This window comes from Pimephales promelas, chromosome 6, assembly GCF_988280905.1.
Source record: "Pimephales promelas chromosome 6, fPimPro1.hap1.1, whole genome shotgun sequence".
NCBI classification, from domain to species: domain Eukaryota; kingdom Metazoa; phylum Chordata; class Actinopteri; order Cypriniformes; family Leuciscidae; genus Pimephales; species Pimephales promelas.
In genome coordinates, this window is record NC_142774.1 from 22,698,243 (window position 1) to 22,723,617 (window position 25,375).

At 40.2% G+C, this 25,375-nt stretch overlaps 1 protein-coding gene and 1 pseudogene across 2 annotated transcripts in view; one reads left to right on the plus strand and one right to left on the minus strand.

Moving 5' to 3' along the window:
* cbsa (cystathionine beta-synthase a) overlaps positions 1–25,375 on the minus strand; it is a 61,205-nt gene that overhangs the window by 11,867 nt on the left and 23,963 nt on the right. For both annotated transcript variants that reach the window (XM_039685269.2, XM_039685270.2), the window contains exons 7-14: positions 23,236–23,327; positions 22,967–23,092; positions 17,183–17,267; positions 16,941–17,046; positions 16,691–16,768; positions 16,072–16,206; positions 15,768–15,876; positions 15,611–15,695 (exon numbers count right to left, since the gene is read on the minus strand). In XM_039685269.2, coding sequence (XP_039541203.1) covers positions 15,611–15,695; positions 15,768–15,876; positions 16,072–16,206; positions 16,691–16,768; positions 16,941–17,046; positions 17,183–17,267; positions 22,967–23,092; positions 23,236–23,327 — 816 coding nt within the window. The remainder of the gene's footprint in view (positions 1–15,610; positions 15,696–15,767; positions 15,877–16,071; positions 16,207–16,690; positions 16,769–16,940; positions 17,047–17,182; positions 17,268–22,966; positions 23,093–23,235; positions 23,328–25,375) is intronic.
* LOC148978563 (uncharacterized) lies at positions 2,749–4,316 on the plus strand (annotated as a pseudogene).

Below are 25,375 nucleotides of genomic sequence, written 5' to 3' on the forward strand. Positions count from 1 at the left end.
TGTCTTACGTGCATATAGAAAGTTAAAACTTTCTCTCACTCTTTCCAACTCACTCTTTCCCTTTCGCAACTGTATGAATGTGTGTATGCGTGATTAGGTTTAGACCTTAGTTTTGTGTTTAGAATAGCTAATAAAGTCTTCCATATATTTGAAAAGATAAATCTTCTTGTGTCGTGTTTGCACATTTAATGTCTTGTACTGTTCGATCTAAAGTTACCTTGCTAAGACATAGTGTTTCAGTATAGATTTGGTTATAATTACGGCCCGTTCAAATGAATTCTAAGCGAGTCATTTGCTCGGTTCAGTGATTCGGTTCCATAGATTCATTGCAAATCAATGAATCATTTCCCTTTGAGCTAAATTGGCCTTCGGCCCCTTTAATACATTTTATGTATATTATTATATGTTGCATTTGCTACAGTGCTAACGCACTTCGGTCGCATATGCAATCCACTAAACATAAAAATGGAATGCGTGCTCAGAGAGAGCAGTTAATTCGACCAATATCAGCTGTCTGTGCGGCTGCACCACCACCAACGCCGCAAATTAGTGCCACTTTAGGCCCACTGGCCAACGCTACGGCTCCAGCGACGTCTGACCTCCGGGTGGCCATGGGCGCCACTCCAACACTGCGCGCGGAGGCTCTGTGGTGTCTGAACACTGCAGTTAAACATCACTCATTTAATTCCAATGAAGGAATTTCAGAGCTGTTTAAAGAAATGTTTCCCGACTCACAAGTCATTTACTTGTGGTAAAGACAAAACAGGGTACATAATCAGATTTGGATTAGCATCGTTCTTCAAAAAACAGCTTGTTGATAGCATCAACAAGGCTGGGCCATTCGTTTTAATGTTTGATGAGAGCCTCAATCAGGCGTCAAAGAAAAAACAGCTTGACATCCATGTTCGATACTGGGAGGATGACCGTGTCCAATCCAGATAGTTTGGATCTCAGTTTTTGGGACATAGAAGGGCCGAAGATTTGTTACATCACATAAAGGTAAGTTCTTTTTTATATAGCCCTACTTACACAGTATCCTGTGATCACCAGAATTGGGTATAACGCGTTACAATGTAAGATTATTACGCGCTTAGTACACACAAGTCTCACGCACTCTCCCTCTCCGCCGTGTGCGCTAAACGGTTTGGAGCGCAGTCTCTTCTGTCTCATATGCACGCTCTTGCTCCCTCGTTCTAGATTCCAGGAGATTTTAACAAATTTGCGGGCACCAGGGAGCCGCTATCAATATGCGGGAGACTCAACTTCCAGGAGACTTGGGATGTCTGCAATATTAAATTACAGAAAAAAAACTAAGTTTCACTTTGTTGTGTATTCTTGTGGTTTTAATAAGTTTTTAAAGTAACTTGAAAGTAAAGTAATTAAAAAATTGATCTCTTTTTACATCCAGTAATCAGTAATGTAATCAAATTACAAGTTTAAATTAGTAATTTGTAGTGGATTACTTTTTTGATTAACTTACCCAACACTGGTGATCACTCATTTGAAGAGTTATTTATTCACAAATAATTTGTATATTATAGGATGATGTTGGCTAATTTACTGTTGGTTACACAAAATACTAAAATTGGCCAAAGTCCTGCAGTTACTTGAATGAAATATGTAGGCCCATCTGCATTTATTGACCTGTGGGGTATGGCTCTATGTTACAAGAAAATTATGTTTGTAGTATTTTGTTAAATTCAACAACTTATCGCAGTTATAGAAATGTAATATTTGCCTCAGGTTTTGTTGTTGAAAAAAAAAAACACATTAATTATTGCTAATTCAGCAATCAAATTATTTAGTGTACAAATGTGTATGTAGTAATGCTTCTCCTTAACCAACCTTTGTGAATGTTGAGATCTATTTTGCTGTGTCTGAATGATAACTTACAACAGATTTCCTCCTGGTGTCGATTCACAGAAATGTGTCACACAATTGAACATGAGGTAACTGCTATCAATTGGAATGGATGGCCCGAATGTAAATTTCAAGTTGGTGGATCTATTTCAGAAAGAACACGCAGAGCTCTATGGAGGTGCCCAGATTGTCAACATTGGAAGCTGTGGACTTCACACTCTCCACAATGCTTTAAAGGCAGGCTTTACTATGTGGCAGTTGGAAAAAGTTCTGCGAGCCATGCACTTCCTTTTTCATAATGTTCCTGCCAGGAGAGAAGATTTCACTAGCCTGACGGGGTCCTCCTGCTTTCCCTTACCATTTTGTGGCCATAGATGGGTGGAAAACGTTCTGTGGCGGAAAGGGCAGTTGAAGTGTGGCCAGTGCTAAAGACGTATGTGGATGTTGCAGAGAAAAAGAAGGTTCCAGTCCCCTGCACAGCTTCATATGACACCATAGTAGCTGCACAAAAGGATCCTTTTATTATTGCAAAACTCCAGTTTTTTCTGACAATTGCAAGAACTTTCAAACCCTTCTTGACAAAGTTCCAAACTAAACTAATGAGCCAGTGTTGCCCTTCTTGGCCAAAGATTGACTGAGCTTCTGAAGGTAATGACCATTAAATATTTTATAAAAATGATTGCATTTGGTAAATCTGTGTAAATGGTTGGATTACTAATTGCTTGTTTTGTCATTTTAAGAGTTTACTGAGGCGGTTCGTCCAACGAGAGCTCACCCAGGACTTCACACCCCTGCAGCTGATCAAAATAGATCTAACAGATGAAAAGAACTTGGTCTCCCCAAAGAGTGTAGACATAGGCCTGGGAGCAGAATTAGTGCATCAGACAGATGAAGGGAATAGTGCAAACATTCCTCCAAGGCAAACATTTGGCAGGTGGCATCCCAGCTGGTAAGAAAATATTGTATAGGGACAGTCAAAGTGCATAGGTTATTCAGATTGATTAAAGCCTTGTGTGAGAAGTGCGTGTTAGCAAGATGGTTTTCTGCATTCTCCTCTCAACAGTCAAGTTTCAATGCTCTATCAAATTAATAAGTTCAGAAGAAGCCTTACACCTTCCTAGCTATACTTAGATGTTATAACATGATGTTGTGATATATGTATTGCCAAATGGTCTGATAGGCCAACTGGGACTACTAAATTTAAATTACCTATTAATTAACTTAATTTCTTTATGTTGTAGGTGATGTAATCATTCAACAGTTTACATCATTACTGTCTCTTGAGGGCAGAGGTGAACAATTCCGCTCTTTCCAGCCTTTCAAGCAACGTGTGGATGTGTTTTTACACTTGACCCTCAGCCCATCCTACATGGACCTGTTGAGATTCTGCCAGAGCGTTTTACTTCTTTCACATGGATAAGCCACTCTGGAGAGGGGCTTCTCCCTTAACAAGGAGGTGGAAACCTGTAACCTTCTAGGTGAATCCTTGGAGGCACTGAGGTTAATCTGTGACAATGTCAGTAACTGTGGTGGTGTCCTCAAGGTGCCTTTAACCAAGGACCTGCTGGCTTCTGTGGCCTCAGCAAGGTCCCAGTACAGGCTCTGTCTGGAGCAAGAGCGTAAAAAGAGGGAGAGTGATGCTCAAACACAGAAAAGGAAGGCCGCAGAGGACGAACTACAGGAGCTCAAGCAGCAACGCAGAGTCCTGGACAAAGTCTGTGCCATCCTTGAAAATGATGCCAACCAATTAGCTGAGGAGGCAGAGGGGAAAGCTGGGTCAAAAATGGCCCAGCTAATCACCAAATCAAACACACTTAGAAGGAGACACAAGGAGAAAAAAGAGGAACTGGTCAAAATGGACAAAACTATTGCACTTGCCATAGGATTTTTTGCCCACAAGTTCATATTAGGCCTATACAGCACAAGTGCAAACAATAGTTCACCAGTTCATTTATTGGATGCCAGTTTGTGAATCAACAACAGTTCATAGAAGATGCCAGTTTGTGAATCAACAACAGTTCATAGAAGATGCCAGTTTGTAGTGCATCAAATTGCAATGAATGCCAGCCAGTGGAAATATCCATTCTCTCCATTGCACATTTTATGTAGTTTGTTTTGTTTTTTTTTTATTTACTAAGTGAAAATAAATATGTGCAATATGTTATCAACATCAGTCTCTAATTATATTCATTTTCGTATGTTATAAATGTCAAAATCTGTGTAAATAATAGAAAGGTCGCTGATTAACACTTGCAATTCAGTGTCGTGATGGTTTTAAAAAAAATTGTGAAGGTAGTAAAAAAGGTATTAAAAAGTATTAAATTGAACTTAAGGATTGCTGTATATACCCTGGTTGCGTAAGTAACCAGAGACGTTCTCTTTCATAGGTTCACTCAACGCTGCGGATAGCGCAGTGGGAACGGTATACCAAACTCGCCAAGCAAAGAGTGCTGTAATGACTGGTATCGAAAAGATAATGACTATAAACGGTTCAAACAGAAAGAATTTGGGAACCCGGAGTCATATCAAGATCCAAAATGTAGAAACGTACAAAAGTATGTGGAGAGGACTAGCCAGCCGCAACACAAATGTCCTCTAAGAGAGCTCCTCTCCAAAAGAGCTTGAGAGGAAACCACACTCCTGGTGGAATGTGCTCTAATGCCAAGAAGCGAAGGCAAACCACGCACCTCGTAGGCCATAGATATCGCTTCTGTGACCCAATGAGAAATCCTCTGTTTTGATGCAGCAAGTTTAAAGGCCTCCTTTAAACCCTCCAAGACGACAGAAAGGTCCCATGAGGGAACTCTAGGGGAACGAACTGGTTTCAGGCGCCTAACCCCACGCATGAAGGCCGAAACTAACCTCAGTTTACCCAAGGGAATCTCGTCTGATTCTCTATGTGCTGCAATGGCTGCAACGTAGACTCTGAGGGTGGTAGCAGCCTCCCCGGAGGTAAACCTCTCCTGCAGGAACTCCAATACTGAAGCGACAGGGCAGTTAAATGGGTTCCTATCATCTGCCAAGCACCATGACACGAAAACCTTCCATTTGGAAGAATACAGTCTCCTTGTAGAAGGGGCTCTAGCACTAGCGATGGTCTCCTGAACGTCAGTTGGGAGATCCAAGCCTAATGCCGACTGCCTCTGATCGGCCAAACATACAGCTTCCACATGTCTGAGCGAGGATGCCAAATCCTGCCCTGAAATTGGGAAAGCAAATCCTCTCTGACTGGAATCTTCCGGGGGACGACTCCGAAAACCATGGCTGAGACGGCCAAAACGGGGCTACTAGAAGGAGGCGGACTCCGCTCTCCCTCACTCTGGCCAGGACCGCCTGGATCAGTTTGATGGGCGGGAAGGCGTAGAGTTTCTGCATTGGCCAAGGGTGGGCGAATGCATCTATCCCCAACGGAGCTGGAGGACTCAGGGAGAACTAGAGCGGGCATTGGGATGACTCCTGCGAGGCAAAGAGGTCCACTTCCGCTTTTCCGAACACCTCCCATATCAGGGACACTGTCTGACGGTTCAACATCCATTCCCCCGACTGGAGTTTCTGCCTCGATAGGAAATCCGCTGCGAGGTTCAGAATCCCTGGGACATGGACCGCTCTCAGAGAAAGGAACCTGCTCTGAGACCATAAGAGAAGATGACGCGCATGCCTGTCCAGGGTGCGAGATCCTCCTTACCGGTTTACATGGGAAACTACCACCATGTTGTCCGTCCTGACAATGACATGGTGACCCTCTAGAGAAGGGAGAAAATGACGCAAAGCCAGGAATACGGCTCTCAGCTCCAAGCTGTTTATGTCAAGTGAGGGTCTCACCCGTCCAGACCCCACACGCTGGTCTGCCCTCGAAAACTCGAAAAAAAGGCTGAGTAGCCCTGTTCCACAGAACCCACAAGGTTGGTGAAATCAGCAGCTGCCGCATTAGTGAGGCGCGCAGAGAAAGGCTGAGTTTCTCCGTAGCGCGAGAAAGCACTTCCAAGAGCTCAGAGTAGGCCGCGCTTCCTGGCCGCTAGGCGGGATAACGTCATCGATAAGAGCAGGCGCGAAATCCTCGCACCTTCGGTGCTTGGCCCCTAATAATAAGAAACGGAACAGACACAATAGGTGCCTCGCACCTTCGGTGCTTGGCCCCTAATAATAAGAATGGGAACAGATACAATAGGTGCCTCGCACCTTCGGTGCTTGGCCCCTAATAATAAGAAATGGAACAATTACAATAGGTGCCTCCGCACCTTCGGTGCTTGGCCCCTAATAAGAACCGGAACAGATACAATAGGTGCCTCACACCTTCGGTGCTTGACCCCTAATAATAAGAACCGGAACAGATACAATAGGTGCCTCGCACCATAGGTGCTTGGCCCCTAATAATAAGAACCGGAACAGATACAATAGGTGCCTCCGCACCATAGGTGCTTGGCCCCTAATAAGAACCAGAACAATTTCAATAGGTGCCTCCGCACCTTCGGTGCTTGGCCCCTAATAAGAATGGGAACCGATACAATAGGTGCCTCCGCACCTTCGGTGCTTGGCCCCTAATAATAGGAACCAGAACAGATACAATAGGGGCCTCGCACCTTCGGTGCTTGGCCCCTAAAAAAAGTCATCATCCTCTCAGTGGAGAAGGATAAGACCTCAAGGTTTAAAAAATGGCTGCATTCCCAATTCTAGGTCAAAGCAACAAGACAAGTGTTTTTGCATGAAAAAAATCCCAAAGTTATAATGGGTTGTCGAAATGTCTGGTGCAAGCTTAACATTTATCACATTTAATTGCAGCAGTCAATACTGAGGAATATAGGATAACAATTTTATTTAAATTAGTATTGTCTTGGTACAGGCCCACGTTCAATGCAGTACTCCGGGACAGTTATTAGCAGGCTGTAATAAACCTGGGTAGCAACTAATTAAGAATGCGCTAGACTGTTGAGTTTAAATATTTGAATTTATACAGATGGGTTATTGTATGTTTATGTAAATATTATTATATCATTGTCACCTACACCATCACCACACTTTCACATACACTCTGAAATATAGAGGCCGACTATGCACACTAAGCCATTATAAGTGGACCTTTGGTATAAATAATTACAGAATATATGATATGACCTCTAAGAAGTTTCAGGGTTCTGTCACTACATTTTTTTGGTTTATTCTTGGTTTTGTGACAGATCTCTGACGCTCCTATCGTCTTGTCTTTGTGCAAGTATGTGGTTTCGAGTTCTGCACACTCTTTCATCCGCTTGTTTCTATTGTAAGAGCAAAGTATGGTGTTTGGATCCCGGCACTTCAGTCTAGCAATTTCAATACAGTCTCCAGGGTTGGACATTCATGCTCCATGTTTGTCTCTTATTCTATGCACATGGGATTAGTGTTCATCAGTGATACGCGGGTTGATCCGAAATGAGTGGGTGCCTGCGGTCACCCGCGGTTACCCGCAGTTACGGGTCATCCAAAAATGTCGGTTGGGTCGTTTAAAAAAAGATGCCAATTAAACATTTGTATTAATATAGTACTAGACACAATTTTTGATGAAATATACAGCCCTACACATTATTGGCTGAATAACTGGCACGAAGATAACACACAAGCTCAGTCTAAAGATTAACTTCCTGCTCAGCTACTGTTCGGACGCTCCTGCTTCCTGCTCCGCGCTTTGCTCTATCACTTTAATATTTTTTTATATATTTTATCTCCTTTTCACCTAATTTTAACTTCAGAAAATCAGCACAGTGCTCAGACGCTGGGATTACTTAAAAAAGTACTTCACACTTTTATTCAACCAGCCTCTCACTGCTTACATTCCGGGGAAGAGAAAACACAACTCCCTACATTCATAAGGATAAGAAAATGCCTCTTCGGGAATCTACTTGCTGCTCTAACTGCCACAGACTTTTACAAAGGATTGCAGTTCTTGAAACAAAGTTAAATTCGGGACCGACAAACCAGACGGAAGGCACAACAGAGCTCCGTCATGGACGCCCTCAGCGCACAGCCGGTGAGTCCCATGAATCTAGTGCTCCTCGACAGGCTATACTGACTGTAGAGAAACAAGCCGATCAACTTACAAATAGATGGCACAAACAGGGAGCGAGACACATAGGCACTCGAGACATCAGATTGTCACGAGCACCACATATTTCAGCAGTAGCATCATCTACCCCAGATATGACTCTGACAAGGATTGCAACCACTGGTCTCCTACCACTGCCTATTCATCTTGAGAACAGATTTGAAGTATTAATGAATGAGGAATCCCTGAATTTGACGAATGTGATCGAACACAGACTGAGTCAGCCTGTAGCTAACACTGATGCTAACCGGCGCTCAAGGTCGAGCAGACAGCGGCACTCAGCTCAGAGCACAGCGGGGCCCAGGACTCTGATAGTGGGCGACTCCATAATCAGAAACATTAGAAGCAAGGATACAACTATATGCTGCCTTCCACAAGCAACAACTTCTGATGTAAACAGGGAACTTCAGAACATTCTTATGAAACATAAGACTGCAAATCGACTCATCATTCATGTGGGGAAAAATGATATTCATAAAGACCAGTCGGAACTCCTTAAGAAGGATTTCAATGAACTTTTTAAAACACTTAAAAGACTGAAAGTTGAAACATTCATCAGTGGACCACTCCCAGCAAGAGAAACAAACAGGTTTTCACAGTTGCTTGGGCTCAACACATGGCTGCAAAAAACCTGCAATATAAAAGGAGTGAACTTTATTGACAACTTCAATCTTTTCTGGAGTCAGAGGCAACTGTTTCAACGGGATGGCCATCACCCAAACAAACTTGGTTCAAGAGTGCTAAAGGACAATATCTACTTCTCCCTCCATCATCCTTCTGCTGTGTGTGCCAATCCATTCAACCTGAATGGCACTCACACACCTGGACACAGTATGAACGATCACAGGACTTCACTTCAGCACCTAAATGGACATATTGCTGACACATCACACAAGGACAATGATAACACCACTCAGCCACAACAACAACCTCTGCTCACGGATACAATCTCAGCAGAGCCCTGCCCACAGAGCTCACCACAATCAGACTATGACATATCAGAACTGCTCCCAGATTCAGCACCCAAGGACGACTTTCTGGAAAACAGCGAGGGAAACCAGGACAGCATTTTACACCCTCCAATAACACCAGATCAACAGCCCATCTCACCTGACACGTTATCCGTCTCTCCAGCATCTCCACTTCTGTGCTTCTCAGAGAAAATGGAACAACTGGTATCTGCTGGAACCAAACTATCACACTCTTTTGCTGCAAGCCCCCAGATACCAACCAAAAAATGGCAGGCCCCACAACCACCAAAGCCTGCGGGCCCAGCTCGCCCTCCCCCTCCTCCTCCGAGAGTTCTTCAGCCTCTGCCACAGCGCCAGGGCTCACACCCTCATCCATCGGCTCGAGGTGAACCAAAAACAACTGATACCAGCTCTAAGTGATATACTTCGGGTCCTCGCTATAAAAACAATAACTTTATCAAATGTTTACAGAACAAGCGGGAACCCACTGTGCCTGAATCTTTCTCTATTGCTGTTCATTTACATGATAGAAAATCTAAGGCCTTCAACAGCCGTACAGCAAACCCATCTAGTCTGGTGCCTAATACACGCCAAACTATGACTGCTGTGGGGACAAAAAGTAAGACTATAAAGTTAGCACTTTTAAACATCCGCTTCATTAAAAATAAATCACTTCTAGTCAATGACTTAATAACCACATACAACCTGGACTTCATGTTTCTAACTGAAACTTGGCTAGAAGACAGCTGTAGTGCAACGGTCCTAAACGAAACATCCCCTCCAAATTTTACTTATATGAGTGTCTGCAGAGCAGGTAAGAGAGGTGGGGGCTTAGCTGTTCTTTTTAAAGATGTCTATCAATGTAAGCAAATATCATTTGGGAATTACCCGTCTTTCGAATATCTGGGTATTGTGTTGAAAGGTGCTCCACGTATTTTACTTAGCATTATTTACAGGCCTCCAAAATACTCTCCAGCCTTTGCTGACTTTACAGAACTGTTATCAACAATTGCCTCTTAGTTTGACTGTATTGCCATTGTTGGAGATTTTAACATTCACATAGATAATGCAGAAAACAATATGGCAAAAGAAATCAAAACTGTTATAAAAACTTTTGATCTGACAGCATGTACATGGTCCCACACACAATCGTGGACACACTCTAGATTTAATAATCAGTACGGGTTTAAACATCCCATCACTCGTTATTAAGGATGTAGCACTATCTGATCATTTCTATATTTTCTTTAATATATTGTTCTCTCCTGCCATTGAAGCTAGATCTGTGTCTGTCAAGAAGGGATGCTTAAATGAAAACTCTGGTGTGCTGTTCATGAAGGCTATATCTCTAAAACCAAGCATATCTGCTGACTCTGTTGATTTTCTCCTTGATTCTTTTAACTCAAAATTAATAGTTAAAAGAATCAACTCATATTGCTCCTGTGAAAGTCAGGAAGAATAGTGGCAGACAAAAGGCACCTTGGAGAAACTCAACAGCTGTGCAAAATATGAAAAGACAATGCAGAAGAGCAGAACGCATGTGGCGGAAGACAAAACTAGTAGTCCAATATAACATCTACAAAGACAGCATCCACGCTTTCAATAGGGAACTAGGCAAAGCTAGACGGACTTTCTTCTTAAATATTATAAACAGCAATATAAACAACACACGCACTCTTTTTGCTACTGTAGAGAGACTGACAAACCCCCCAAACCAGATTCCCATAGAAATGCTCTCAGAAAGGAAATGCAGTGAGTTTGCTTCTTTCTTCTCTGAAAAAATCAATAACATCAGAAAGGTGATCAGCACATCCTTGAGTTGCTCTGGAGTCAGGCAGATCAGGCCACAACCTGAGAAAGTAGTTACTATGTCTGATTTCGAAGAAATTGATGGCACAATTTTGGTAGAAACCGTTCAGCACCTTAAAACATCAAACTGCGCCCTTGACGCACTTCCCACATCTTTTTTTAAAAGTGTGTTAAACTGTTTAGAAGCAGATCTCCTAGAAGTGGTAAATGCCTCACTTCGCTCTGGGAGTTTTCCGAACTCCTTGAAAACTGCAGTTGTCAAGCCCCTCCTGAAAAAGAGCAATCTGGATAAAACCATCTTAAGTAATTATAGACCGATCTCAAATATTCCTTTCATAGGCAAAATCATTGAAAAGGTTGTCTTCAATCAGCTGAACAAATTTTTAAGCTCAAATGGATATTTTGACAATTTTCAATCTGGTTTCCGATCGCATCACAGCACGGAGACAGCGCTTATAAAGATAATAAACGATATTCGCTTAAATACTGATACAGGCAAATTATCCGTGTTGGTACTACTCGACCTCAGTGCTGCATTTGACACTGTCGATCACGACATACTTCTTGACAGGCTGGAAAACTGGGTGGGTCTTTCTGGGATAGTCCTAAAATGGTTCAGGTCATACTTAGAAGGGAGATGTTATTTTGTGAGTATGGGAGAACATAAGTCTGAGTGGACATCCATGAACTGCGGAGTCCCTCAGGGCTCGATTCTTGCGCCACTCCTATTCAACCTGTATATGCTCCCAATGAGCCAAATAATGAAAAAGAACCAAATCACTTAACACAGCTACGCAGATGACACACAGCTCTACTTAGCCCTATCGCCTAACGACTACAGCTCCATTGACTCCCTGTGCCAATGCATTGATGAAGTAAACGGTTGGATGCGTCAAAACTTTCTGCAGTTAAACAAAGACAAAACTGAAGTCATTGCGTTTGGAAACAAAGATGAAGTTCTCAAGGTGAATGCATACCTTGACGCTAGGGGTCTAACAACTAAAAATCAAGTCAGGAATCTTGGTGTGTCTCTAGAGTCAGACCTTAGTTCCAATAGTCATGTCAAAGCAAAACTAATTCAGCATACCATCATCTGAAAAATATTTCAAGAATTAGATGCTTCGTTTCCAGTCAAGACTTGGAGAAACTTGTGCATGCTTTCATCACCAGCAGGGTGGATTATTGTAATGGCCTCCTCACTGGCCTTCCTAAAAAGACCATAAGACAGTTGCAGCTCATACAGAACGCTGCTGCCAGGATTCTGAGCAGGACCAGAAAATATGAACACATCACACCAGTCCTCAGGTCTTTACACTGGCTGCCAGTTACATTTAGGATTGATTTTAAAGTATTATTACTGGTATATAAATCATTTAATGGGTTAGGACCTCAATATATTGCAGATATGCTAACTGAATATAAACCCAACAGATCGCTCAGATCATTAGGATCACATCAGCTAGAAATACCAAGGGTTCACTCTAAGCATGGAGAGTCTGCTTTTAGCTATTATGCCAGCCGCAGCTGGAACCAGCTTCCAGAAGAGATCAGGTGTGCTCCTACAGTAGTCACATTCAAATCCAGACTCAAAACACATCTGTTTAGCTGTGCATTTACTGAATGAGCACTGTGCCACTGTTCGTCCGACTGTTACTGTACTTAATTTTATTCTAAATGGTTTTAATTTACTGTATTTTATTTTTATCATAATTTTTATTTTTCATTATTTCTTATTCTAAACTGTTTTAATTATTCTGATTTCTTTTGATTATTTTAATTTCTTCTATGTAAAGCACTTTGAATTGCCATTGTGTATGAAATGTGCTATATAAATAAACTTCCCTTGCCTTGCCCTAAACAGTTCTCGGATCTATACTGGTGATTCGAGAACCGCTGTCCCTGTGTGCAGTATCTATGTGCAGTATCAGCTGCTCGTGCTCATCACTTCTCTCAACAGTGGCACCAACATGTCTCGGTTCAGTGAACTGTTGGAGTTACTGAAGTAAAATATAATTCAGGATATTGATTTATTTCGATTCGGAGGGACTGTCAGGCATGTCTGAAAGTGAGTAACTTTAGTAACTCGTGGATCAGCACTGACGCAAGACGCGAACTGTTTCGAACGATTCAGTTCGATTTAGTGTACTGGTTCGACCGGTTCACTAAAAAGAACCGGTTCAAAAGAACGATTCGTTCACGAACCGGCCATGTCTATGATCACTACAGTCTGCAGAGAGATGGAGGCGGCAAGAGAAAAGGTGAAGACTGGGGAGTAGAAGCTCCGCAAATACACAAATAGAAAGGGTCGGGTACAATATTTTTTTTACTTTTTTTGCGGTCCGAGTTGCGGGCGGGTAGTCAGACTGATCTCATGTGTATGACACTCCAATTCGTATTTCCATTTTTGGCATGCTATCAAGACGCATAATCGCCTTTCAGCGTGTTTATGAACGCTGTTGACTTAACGTTATATAAATATATGAATTACCTCAACCCCGTCCCTACCCGTCCCCCGTCCCCATAAATTAGGCATTTATGACTGTTCCCTTACCATCCTAGGTAAAAAAAAGATATGACTTACCTCAACCCCATCCCTAAACTTAACCGTCACTGGGGTTAATGGCATTTATGACTGGAGATTTGACTGCGTGTACAGACACACGGAGTGACACGGACGTTAATGGCGTAGGCATACACGCATACACGCGGATACACGCAGATAGTTCAAAATGCGTAGAGATAACACGCCACCTGACTCGAAAGTGGCGTGTATGTTTACGCAAAAGTCATGATGTCATGTTGGGGTAGTTGAAAACGTCGTTCGGTTGCGGGTTGTTTATACATTGACCCGCGCATCACTGGTGTTCATTCACTCACTGTGCAGTCTTGTCTCATGTGTTTTTGTCGAGCACATGGTTTCTGTTTTCATTAGCCAGCCAGGCAATCTTGTGTTCTCTTGTTTTGTATGTTTCTATGAGTCATGTGTTTCGTTGTCTATTGTCTTCACCCTCCCCCTTTTTATTACCTGATTATTGGTTTAATTGCCCCACCTGATCTCCCTTGTTAACCTCCTTATTTATTTCCCTTGTGTTTTCTTGTCCTGTGCTGGTTCGCTTTGCATCCATATTGTGCTTCTGGTTGCCGTCGTCTGGTCTAGTCTAGTATAGTCTGTGAGTTTTACATTTTTCCCTGTTGTGTTTTTTTTTCTTCCTTTTGTTCACTGACATCTGGGTATATTATTTTCACCCATTTTTTTTTGTATTGCCCTTTATTTGTCAAAGATCTTTTTGAGTTTCCCTGGCTGTTCTGCGTTTGGGTTCTTTTAGATTAATGTAAAGTTAAAAATTTAAGCAGTGCAAATCAGACTTCTGAATTACACTGCATGCAATGTAGTTTTGAAAAAAAATGAGAGCTTATCCAGTCAATGAAGAATTCAGGGATTAAAGTGAAAAAAATTCTTCTGACTGAAAATTTTTTCAGGCCAAGTCATATTCCTGTAACTTTATTTAAATAGTCGAGACCAATAGCGTTTTAAGGGGAGATGTTTTAAACCGATCTAATATTGGCAGTTTGCGTAAAGCTATTTTAAATCTATGAAAAACAATTACTTATCTTGACAAATAATCAACTATCTACATAACTTTTCAGTGCATGTTTTTATTTATCGTATAAGACCAAACAATGCTAAACTATATTATTATATAGTTTGTTCCATGGCAAATCGTTTTGGTTGAGGGCAAAGTGAAGTTTCATAACTTTATATATTTAGGCTATTTAATTTTAACTTTGTAGCCTATTAGAGAGCTGACTTATGTTTAACTAAATTGTTTGCTTTATTTCTCATTGTATAGCTTATTATAGCCTACCTATTAGGCTACTTATACTTTTGAACGGGATATTATCATTAAAACTGACATTTAACAAAAAGAGACAGGGTTGTGTAATACAATAAAATGATACAACCCTGTCTGTTTGTTAAATGTCAGTTTTAATGATCAATAAAGTTTCATATTTTTAAAATGAAAACAAAAAGAATATATATGTTTTATATTTCGTGTTGTTATAAATATATGCAGTGAAGATATTTTCATTGCCTGAACCACATTTGTGTGGCCATTAATCTATTTATGATAATATGTTCATTTATAAATGAAAAGAGGCAGAGTTGTATTTCATACCATATTTCGTTTTATTGTGGCCTGCTATACATAAAGGGATAACCCGAGTAGCCGCATGCTGAGTGACGTGTTCAAGAAGCGCTGTTCCATTAGCAGAAGAATAACCGGAATCGCGTCCTCTCGTCCTCGGGAGTTCGTTCTCCCGAGTCGAACTTGGCAAGTCTGAACTACCAAGAACGCATGTCCGAAGTTTACGTACTTGGTATTGAGAAACGACCAATATTGACCAGCGTTCTGTTTTCTATTATGGGACCGCAGCAAACGAGCTGTAGCCTGACACGCACTTATCCGTTCGTGAACACGGAGCAGTTTTTCCGTGAGTGGGAATTGAAAACCTGGAGTGGACCATGAGCGAAGTGATTACAAAATGCTTAGAGTAGAGAGAGGAACATGCTTTCGCTCCACTCCAGGCTTTATCACATCCCCCTTAGCAGCTAGAATACCGTGAATATACATCGTCTTTCCTTAATTTAAGACCTATTCAAACTAAAATTAAGACATTTATCACACTGTTTGAGAAATGAAAGCCTATTTACGGCCTTAAAATTATGAAAAGTTAATTTAAGAAATAAGGACAGACGGGAACCCTGCAATTGACGGATATCCGTCATAGACTCGCTGCAATTAACGGAAATCCGTCGTAGCGACAGAGAACTTTAATCCTTGAGAATTACTACTCATATGCCTGGCCATGACAATATACTGTAAACACTCACACTGAATCTGCTCATGGACCACCAGGGCAAAGTGATCAGTTTCCAAGATCCGAGACAGCCTTCCCATGTTGTCAGTTAGATGAATCTAAAACAGGTAATATCAGATGGATTAAGTGAGCATAAATTATCCTTTCTAAAAGTCCTGCTCTAGACTCACCTGCTTGAACTGTTTGTAGAGCACTTTGCTAACAGAATCAGAGGGCTTCACCTTTCCTGCAAGCACAGAAGCAAGCATGTTTCCCAGGGTCACCATACCCAGAATCAACCTGCAGAGAGAAAGCCAAACATAACTGTATTCCAGATCCAGTCCTCATTCAAATGTAGTGTAAAACACTTTCAATCAGCTTCATTGACAAAGCACAAACACTTTCAATCAGCTTCATTGACATTGACAAAGTGAGGTCATCACCATTTTATTTTGAATTGAATATGAAAAAGTTCTTAGTTGTATTTTTACTCACCCAGCTTCATCTACGACAGGTGCCTGGTCAAAGCCCTTTTCTTTCAAAATTTTGATAGTTTTTTGGCATGTGACTGTGGGCAGCACAGTAAGGGGAGCACAGAGGTTTAAACTTTGCAATTTCAAATTCCACCACCTGGAAGAAATTGAATGACAGATGAAGATAAATGAAGAATGTACACAGGACCAAAAACAAATGAGAGGCTGCTCAGTTTCTAAATAACTAGACTTTGTATAATTGTTCATAAATTAAGAATATATTTAAAATAGGCGAAAATGGCCATAGCTTTCACAAAGAGAAGTCATCATATCCACAATATCTCAATAACTAAAAAAGTGGAGTGAAATGGGTTTTCTAATTTCTATGGTTTCAAACACCCAGTTCAAAACCCTTTTAAATAACATTATAGATGAATAGATGATTGTGTTCTTTAAACTAAATGGTCAAATATCATCAAAATAAAATCTCAGGTTTAAAAGTCAGACTCAAAAGTTGAAAAATACTCACAGGACAATGGTAAGTTGTGTTTAAAAGGTTACACAGTTCAAATTAATGGTTTGATATTTTGTATAATATATTGTATACATTTAGCTGTTTGCTGTTTTGATCCTCTCCTCACCAGGGTTTATTCACCATTATGTCCTCCACCCTCAGAAAGCCCTTCTGGAACATCCACTTATCACTCAAGAACTTGGACCTTTAGAGTATATTTACACAGTTTATTTTACACATGCATGCACACATTTATGCATTTGGCAGATGCTTTTAACAAAAGAAACTTAAAGTGCATTTAAGGTCAAATTTATCAATTTGTGTTCCCTGGAAAAACAAACTGAAATTGATTACTTTTATTAAGTAAGACTCCTTACATGTAATTTCGAATCGAGTCTGGCAGAATCACGACACAGCGCTGACCCTCCTTCAGCTCTTTGGCAAACTTTACTGCAGCTGCCATGGCAGTGCCTGAACTACCACCTGACAACAGAGCCTTAGCGTTATACTGATTAACCATGCAGCATACCAACTTATTCTCATAAACATTTAACATTTTAAAAAATTCACAGACATTATTTATATAATGGTGAAATTTAATAAAAGATCATGTTCTTACCACATAACAGCCCTTCATCTCTTACAAGCATTCGGGCCATGGCAAACGATTCATCGTCTCTGGATTTGTACCATTTGTCAACCAACTGAAATAAACACACACAGGGGTTTCACACACAAAGTAGTCCTGCATGATTGGTTCCCACCAATAGGACACTGTACACCAACCCTATACTTCTACTGCCAGCTACTGGTAAATATCAAAATAGCAACAAATGGAACCACTGAGTGGACTATTGCAACAAACATGTGGATGTCACAGAACAGGGTCCTTCCTTTTGGACGTCGGAATCATTTTTACTGATCATTTTTCAAAAATCATTTTTACTGAAACTATGTGATAATGTGCCTGATATGGTAAGTGAGACCTGATAATGAATGTTAAAGGTATAGCGGAGGATTTTCTTTTTCCGGGTGGGTAGTCTATACTATTGGTCCACCTAAGTGTCAATCATTCTGGTGATATGTTTACGTAAGGCCGTCGTAGGCTACGTGCTCATCCCTATGTAGTTTTCACTTTCATGTGTATTATGTCGGAGTTACGGTTTCAGCCATTCCTTTGAAAATGGCTGAGGGTCGAAAGAGAAAAAATGTTTACTAAGTGTATGATAAGAAGAGAAAGGCCGCAGAATATAGAAACAAGACCAGAGAGATTTTGGGTGAATATCACACGCTGGCGTGCGCTAAAAGCACAGGTTGGGCTTCTCACTGATGCCGCAGTCGCGAAGATTCTACCAGACAGGTAAAGTTTGTCACGCTATTTGGAGAAATCCATTTAAAATCACTAGTAAAAGTTAATGCAAGCTACAATGCTAGCCCTGGCACGAGTCATGCACCGCATAGACACGGTAAACATCTCAATTTGTCTAAAGTAGCCTTTTGTCCAAAATGGTAAATGGTATCACGCTGAAATATTCTAAAATCTTGTGTGTTTATTATTACACAAATGCAACAAGCTACTTCTCCATATGCAACTATGTATAAAAATAACGTATTAACAATGAGAGATATTAGGTTAAGGACCAACGTAATAGCACTGCTTATATGTTGCTATGTAACGTAATTGCGATTTGCAAAATAGTTTCCTCAGAACGTATTTCGTGTGATACAGGGTTGCACATATCATGTCTTGAGTCCTCGGTCACTCAATCGATCAGTATAATAAGTAAATAAAACACGGAAGGGCATTTGACATGTTGTCTTTTTTATGAATGTTTTTTAGTTAGTTTAGAATTTGCAACATAATTGTGCAAGGTGTATAGACGTTCCCTAGCTCTCGGGAGCAAGAGTGTTGTGTTTGTGCATGTGCATTTTTTTTTTTAAATTGGAGAGGGCGGGTCTTCTCTAAAATTCGGAAAGATCCTCCGCTATACCTTTAATAAACATTTGAATAGGAAAAATAAATTAATCAAATAAGCTAAATATAATTTTGTTTATTAAAATGAATTTTTTTTTTTTTTTACTTTTTACCCCTATAAAGCCTACTGGATCATATTTGATACATAAATGTATTATTATCTGACTTATTTAATATGTAAGGTTTTATAAGGTTATAAATTGCTTAAAATTATTTATTGGACCTGAGCAAACAAACTTGTAATTTTATTAACAAAGATGAATAAATACTGTAACAAATGCTCATTGTTAGTTAATGTTTGTTAATACATTAACTAAAGTTTAATAACGGGGCCTAATTTTGTAAAGCATTACCAACTTTTTTATTTCCAAACATTTGCTATAGTTTTCCCTGCTTCAAGTGCATAGCGTTTGTAAAAAAAACAAAAAAAAAAAAAACATGTCAGGCACCACTAATATATATATATATATATATATATATATATATACAGGGTGCGATTTGTGAAAAAAAACAGAGGGGGGGGGGGGATGTTTTGAAAAAAAAAATTCATAAAAAAATTCATGAACTTGAAAAAAAAATTCTTAATAACTCATGAAGTATCCTAACGCAATTTTTAATAGCTTCCCACACATATGAACTGTAATCATGCACAAAAAACATGCACGAATTAAATAAATAGATTAATAGGGTAACGTTAGAGGCTAATTTATATCAGCCTCTCCTGAACCAGGGATTGATTGCAAAGTTAAACCATAATAGAAACAGTTTTACTGCTGCTGTTAAGTTAAAGTTATAATGTTAACGTTACATCGCGATGCTGACCAGTGAAATGATAGAAAAGACGGATGCATTATCTATGTTTGTTAATTCGCCTCATTTGCGCCGCAGAACCTCTAGACGCGCGTAAACGCGTCTTTACATTGAATTAACATTGAAATCACTCGCGCCAGGGGCCTCATGTATAAAACTTTGCGTAGATTTCATCCTTAAAGTGTGCGTACGCACATAAGGCAGAATTTGCGTACGCACAAAACCGTTCGTACGCCAGAACCTGCGCAGAATTCACTTTATAAATCCCAGTCAGCGGGAGATTATGCGCACGTGCGTCTCCTCCCCGAAATAACCATATATGGAGATTACAACGCCTAGTTTTACTATGCATATCCTCATCTGCATATAATTTGCATATGATTATTCATCCACGTGATAAGTTTAACGGTACAAGACGTTAGGAAAATATGAAATGCGGATGTGCCGTCACATTATTACAGACATTTTTTTTAGTAGCCTATATCCTTGCCATGTTTTTGAATGAATAAATCAAATAGTGTTAAATACATTTCAGAGAAAGTTTTTCTCAATCTTTTCCACTGGCCAAATAGTATTTTTAATTGATTTATATTTTAATGGATAATGGAAGAGATTTTAATGGAAGAGATAGACATGGTTGTGCATTATTTGCACGAAACAGTTTTCTCAGACACAGAGCCGATACGCCCTATACGCTCACTACGCAAGCTGCGTAGGGCCCCGCAAATTACTCAAGGCCCCGCCTCCCCCTCCTCATGTCATAGCGCGTCAATTAATGTTGACAAAATGAAGCGAAACTATCCCTCTGGTCACGATAAGAGGAAGAAGAAAAAACATGAGGGTGAATTGCGGGAACAACATTCAGGTAAACTTGTGTTGCCTCCTCTCCAAATTTGCTGTCAGTCAGCAAAGTAAAGTTAAGTTTACATTTCTATTGTGTTTTTTTGGTCTTGCTAACCTAGCTGGGCAGACAGGCAGTGCATCTCTTGCATCACTTCTCTTTGTGCCTGACTGACAAAAGTGAGAGTAAAATACAATTATTTATTACGTTTGTTTTTGATAAACAACAAAGTGCAAGTTGTGCAACGGTGTTTGTTTACTGCAGCTCGGAAAAGATGATCGCATGTGTTATTATGCTATCATGCGTTCATATGCGCGTGCACGAAATGAAACGCGCATTTTTTCAAGCAGAAATATATGTGGACATACTGTACAATATATGGGCGGGAAATGATGGCACTCATCATCAAAGTACACATTGTACATACATAGCTACTTTTAAAACAAGACACTGATTAGTCTCAGTCAATGTGTAGTTAAACATTCTAAACAACTGCAGCAGCACTAATTATGCAAAATGGAAAGCAATATTGACAATTTGACATTGATTGACTATTGATATATATTGAATTTAAAATGTTGATTAGCTGGACACTGGTCAATATGGATGCACATCCCTCAGTAAATAATTACCATAAATCAAAAATTGCTTCAACATGCATAATAAAAAAATAAAAAAACACAAGAGAACAAAAGTTAATCCCAAAAGCCAAAGCTCAGGGTTATAATTTATTATGTTATTCTTATTTATGTTTACGTTAATTTTCACTTACTTAATAATATTCACTTGTTATCTTAATATTCTATGGAAAATACTCTATTCAATAAATATTGTTTGTTTGAACCTCATTCTGTTCTTTGACTGTTTTGTTTAAAGGAGGGAGGATTGTATTTGGAGCACTGAGTGTCAGGTGTGACTGTGTAGCATTGGCAAATGGTTTACATAGCTCACGTCACGGCGTCACGGGTCAGGTAGAGGGCCCCTTAGCAGAATTTTGCTTAGGGCCCCAGGGAGGTCAGGATCGGCACTGCTCAGTCAGACAATCTCTTAAAACATCAAAACACAGCATGCCAGAAGAAAAGTGTTCAAAAGCAATGCATCCACAACAAATAGGTCTATTTCTATTTATTGAATATATATATATATATATATATATATATATATATATATATTGTAACTTCTCAGTCAGGATTTCATGTAGTTTAAGAGTTTAACTCCATTAATGAGAATGGCATATTTAATCTAAATGTTTATATCAAAAGTAAAACATAGTTTAAACCATTCTCTTATTTATTTCAACTGTTATTGTGAATATGGACTGTATTTATGATTTGGACTCATAATGAAGATTTACGGTTTTACTCCATCTGCCGTTAGATTATAGGCTATATGCGTCAGTTTCACCAAACGGCCCAACGCGCGTGCAGGCGCGGTCATTTAAGAAGGGATGGATGTTTGCTTCAAGTGATGATAGGTTTGTGAAATTATATTTGTATTATCTTTCTGTAGATGTATAATTTTCTTTAGACTCTCTGTCTAATAGTAAGCAAAAAGACATTTGACTCCAGCTCACCATCGGTGTCGCCCAAACCCATACTCTTCTAAAAGAGTGCGTACGCACGGTCAAGAGCATCCTTACGGTGCGCACTTATTTACGGCAAGTTTATTTTTTATAAATCCCGATGTGCGCGTGGAAAAATGCGTACGCATATTTCTATGCCCATTTTGTGCGTACGCAACGTTTATACATGAGGCCCCAGATGTTCAAGAGTGAGTGACAAAAACCTTTGCTTTAGTCTCAGTTGAGTGAAACACCGGGTCCGTGTGTATAACTTCGGCCATTCTCAGTGACTGGACACTAGCTCTGCTTGTCATCATAGAAACAGACAATCAGATTGTGATGTTTATTCTGAATAGCTATGCTGCCTTCATTTGTACAAGCAGCTCCACAGCCCAGCGCAGACCTGCAACCGTCTCGCAAGTGTTGAAAGGCTATTATACGAGGTGTAACCAATCAGATAGCGCCGTGGGCGGGACATTTAGCAAGTCTGCAGACTCGTGCAGAGCGGCAGCTATATGAGAGCCAGCCAAAGTAGCGCATTTAAAACTAAAATTAACTTTAATCAAAGCACGGATCCGTGATAAGTTTTTTGATCCGTCTCACCACTAGTGTAGGATCACTGATCACACTGAGGGGGGATAAATTTATCCCCACCGGGGATAAAAATAATTAAGCAGAGGCAGCGATCCATTGACCAGAAAGGGGGAAATCCCACGCATGCCCCCCGGCAAATCGCACCCTTTATATATATATATATATATATATATATATATATATATATATATACACATCCTGACTATTGGTTTATACAACTGCGAGTCAGAATCCTCATCCTGAACCTGAAGTTCAAGGTCCTGCTTTCTCTGCACAAATGTCTGACAATTTGACTGGCTAAATTGAGAGGCCCTCACTGAAACGAAGCTTTAAAGATAAAAAAAGAAACATGTTCACTATAGTCCAAATATGGATCATGATGCACTCACCGTTGATTTCATCATTAGGTTTTGAACACAGAATGCTTTAATGTATGTGGCAGTGCAGAAATATATATAAAATAAATTGGAGGGCTGCATAAAAATGACTGATGGTCAAGATCTGGTAGGATACAAGTTGAAGACCCCTATCATGGACACATTACATTTTTAGGGACTTTTCGCTTTTATTTGAATCTAATTTAACAGTCTACATAATCTAATACCAATGTACAGTCACTCACAGATCTGTCCAGAACGGTGGGTATAAAGTCATATCCGATTCCCTCCACTTCATACTGGGTTTTATCTGTCCGGTTCAGCTCATCAGGCTCAGCAAGGATCGAGCCCTCTGGGTCCACGGCAACAATCTATCAAAACAAAGACAGACTTCAGACATGTAAAGACTCATATTCGGTGTTGTCTAGTTACTTTATGCCTAAGTGACTTTTAAAAATTTATATGATTTATTATGCAGACTTAAGCATCAGGTCTCATGACAATCAGTTTCTACCTTAACGTTTGGGCATTTCTCCTTCAATTTGCGAGCAACGCCTGTAATGGTGCCACCTGTGCCTGCTCCTGCCACCAGCATATCTACTTTTCCTGTTGACACAGGTAAGGTGAGTAGAGAGTTAAAGGAATAGTTCACCTCACAATCCTTTCATTCATTGTAGAAGCACAAATTACAGTATTTTCAATTAAATTTGAGAGATATTTGCCCCTTCATTGGATAGCCATTCACCCAAACTATAGTTCAAAACACTCATAAAGAGATTGTAAAATAAATCCATATGAATTGAGAGGTTCAGTCTGTAGTGGTTTATACTGTATGGTAATGATAGTATTAATATTAGAGGAAATACGGGAAAAGGGGAGGGGGCTCTCGCGCGCCCGGAACTGATCTGTATGGAAGTACTACGATGAAGTAAACAGCACTCAACTTGGCTCCGTCTCTGCGTGTGTTATTGTTTCTCTACAAATACTACAGTGGTGACGAGGATAAAAAGTAAATGAATCCACATCGGGAAGGATATTGAAGATATCTAACAAGGGAAACTCAGTAAAAAAAAGGCAATATTCCGCCTGTTTTCGGGTTCGGAGGAAACCGAGACTGCTAGCTACCCAAACGGCTAGGAAAAAAGAACAGCGCATGAAAGCGTACGAGCGCCCTCCTGTGGTGAGTGGATGTTATTGAAAAAAAAAATGTGTCTTGCAAGACAAAGCCAGTTATAAATAAAAAGCGGAGATTAACAGAAGGAACCATAGGAAGAAGTGTGCTGGAAGAGGCAAAATTGTAAAGAAATTAAATAAAGAAAACACCGGAAGTGATGGCATTGATAGGAAGAGTGCCAGAATTTGAAAGTAAGAAAGAAGATTTTGATTCATATCTAGAATGATTTGAAAGATGGCTGTCAGCAAATGAGATTGATGCTGAGAAGAAAACAGACGTGTTTCTGAGTGTCTTGGGTCCTACGGAATATGGACTGTTGAAAAATTTGATTGCACCTCAGAAGGTTTCAGATGTGTCATATGAGGATGTCACAAGTGCCTTGTCACTGCATTTCAAGCCAAAGCCCATTTTGATTGCAGAACGGTTCAGATTCTACAAAAGACAGCAAAAGCAAGATGAAACTGTGGCTGAATACATTCTTGTACTGAAGACTTTAGCAAGCACTTGTGAGTTTGGACAATTTCTAAATGATGCCCTCAGAGATCAGTTTGTTTGTGGGCTCTCAGGAGAGGGATATCACAAGCGGCTATTATCTGAAAAAGATCTTACATTCAAAAAGGCCTGCGATATTGCACTTGCTCTTGAGTTGGCTTACAAAGACACTATGGAATTGAGAGAACATGCTGACAAACCAAAAGGGGCAATTCACAGAGTCTTTAACACCTCTGGTGACCGGCGGCATCACAAGAAGAGTAACAGTGCATTTTACAACCGGCAGGATGATGGAAAAGGCAAACAGCGTTTCTCTGCAGAGAAAAAGCAGAAGTGCTATCGATGTGGAAAGGACAATCATCAATCAACTGAATGCTACTATCGCACCGAAACCTGCCACGGTTGTGGAAAAGTCGGACATCTAAAAAGAGTCTGTAAGAAAATAAAGCATAGGGACAAAGCTCAAATGGTGAACGCAACGGGAGTAACTGATGACTCTGATGATTGTAAAGATGATGGTCTGGACTTGTTTACGGTGTATACCGCTCAAGGAACAAAAGAGGGAATTTTTGTAGAAGTTGAAGTAGCGGGGAACCCAGTGAAAATGCAAGTTGATACAGGCGCATCTGTGTCCTTGATTTCAGAGTCTCTCTATCATGACCAACTGAAGGACTGTTCTCTGCAGCCAGTAACCATTCATCTGTCTTCATACACAGGAGAAACCATTCCTGTGCTTGGGAAAAAATTCTAGTGCCAGTGAAGTATGAGGGATTTGAGTGGAAGCTGCCACTTGTGGTGGTGAAAGGTAGTAAACCACCACTACTGGGAAGAAATTGGATGCAGAAGATAAAGCTGAACTGGGGTAAGATCTTCAGTCTTCAAGGCGGTGAGAAAAATGAACAGCTCACCCTGAAAGAAATGCTTGAAAAGCACAAGGATCTTTTCAAAGACGGATATGGGAAGATCAAGGATTTCAGAGCGAAGATTA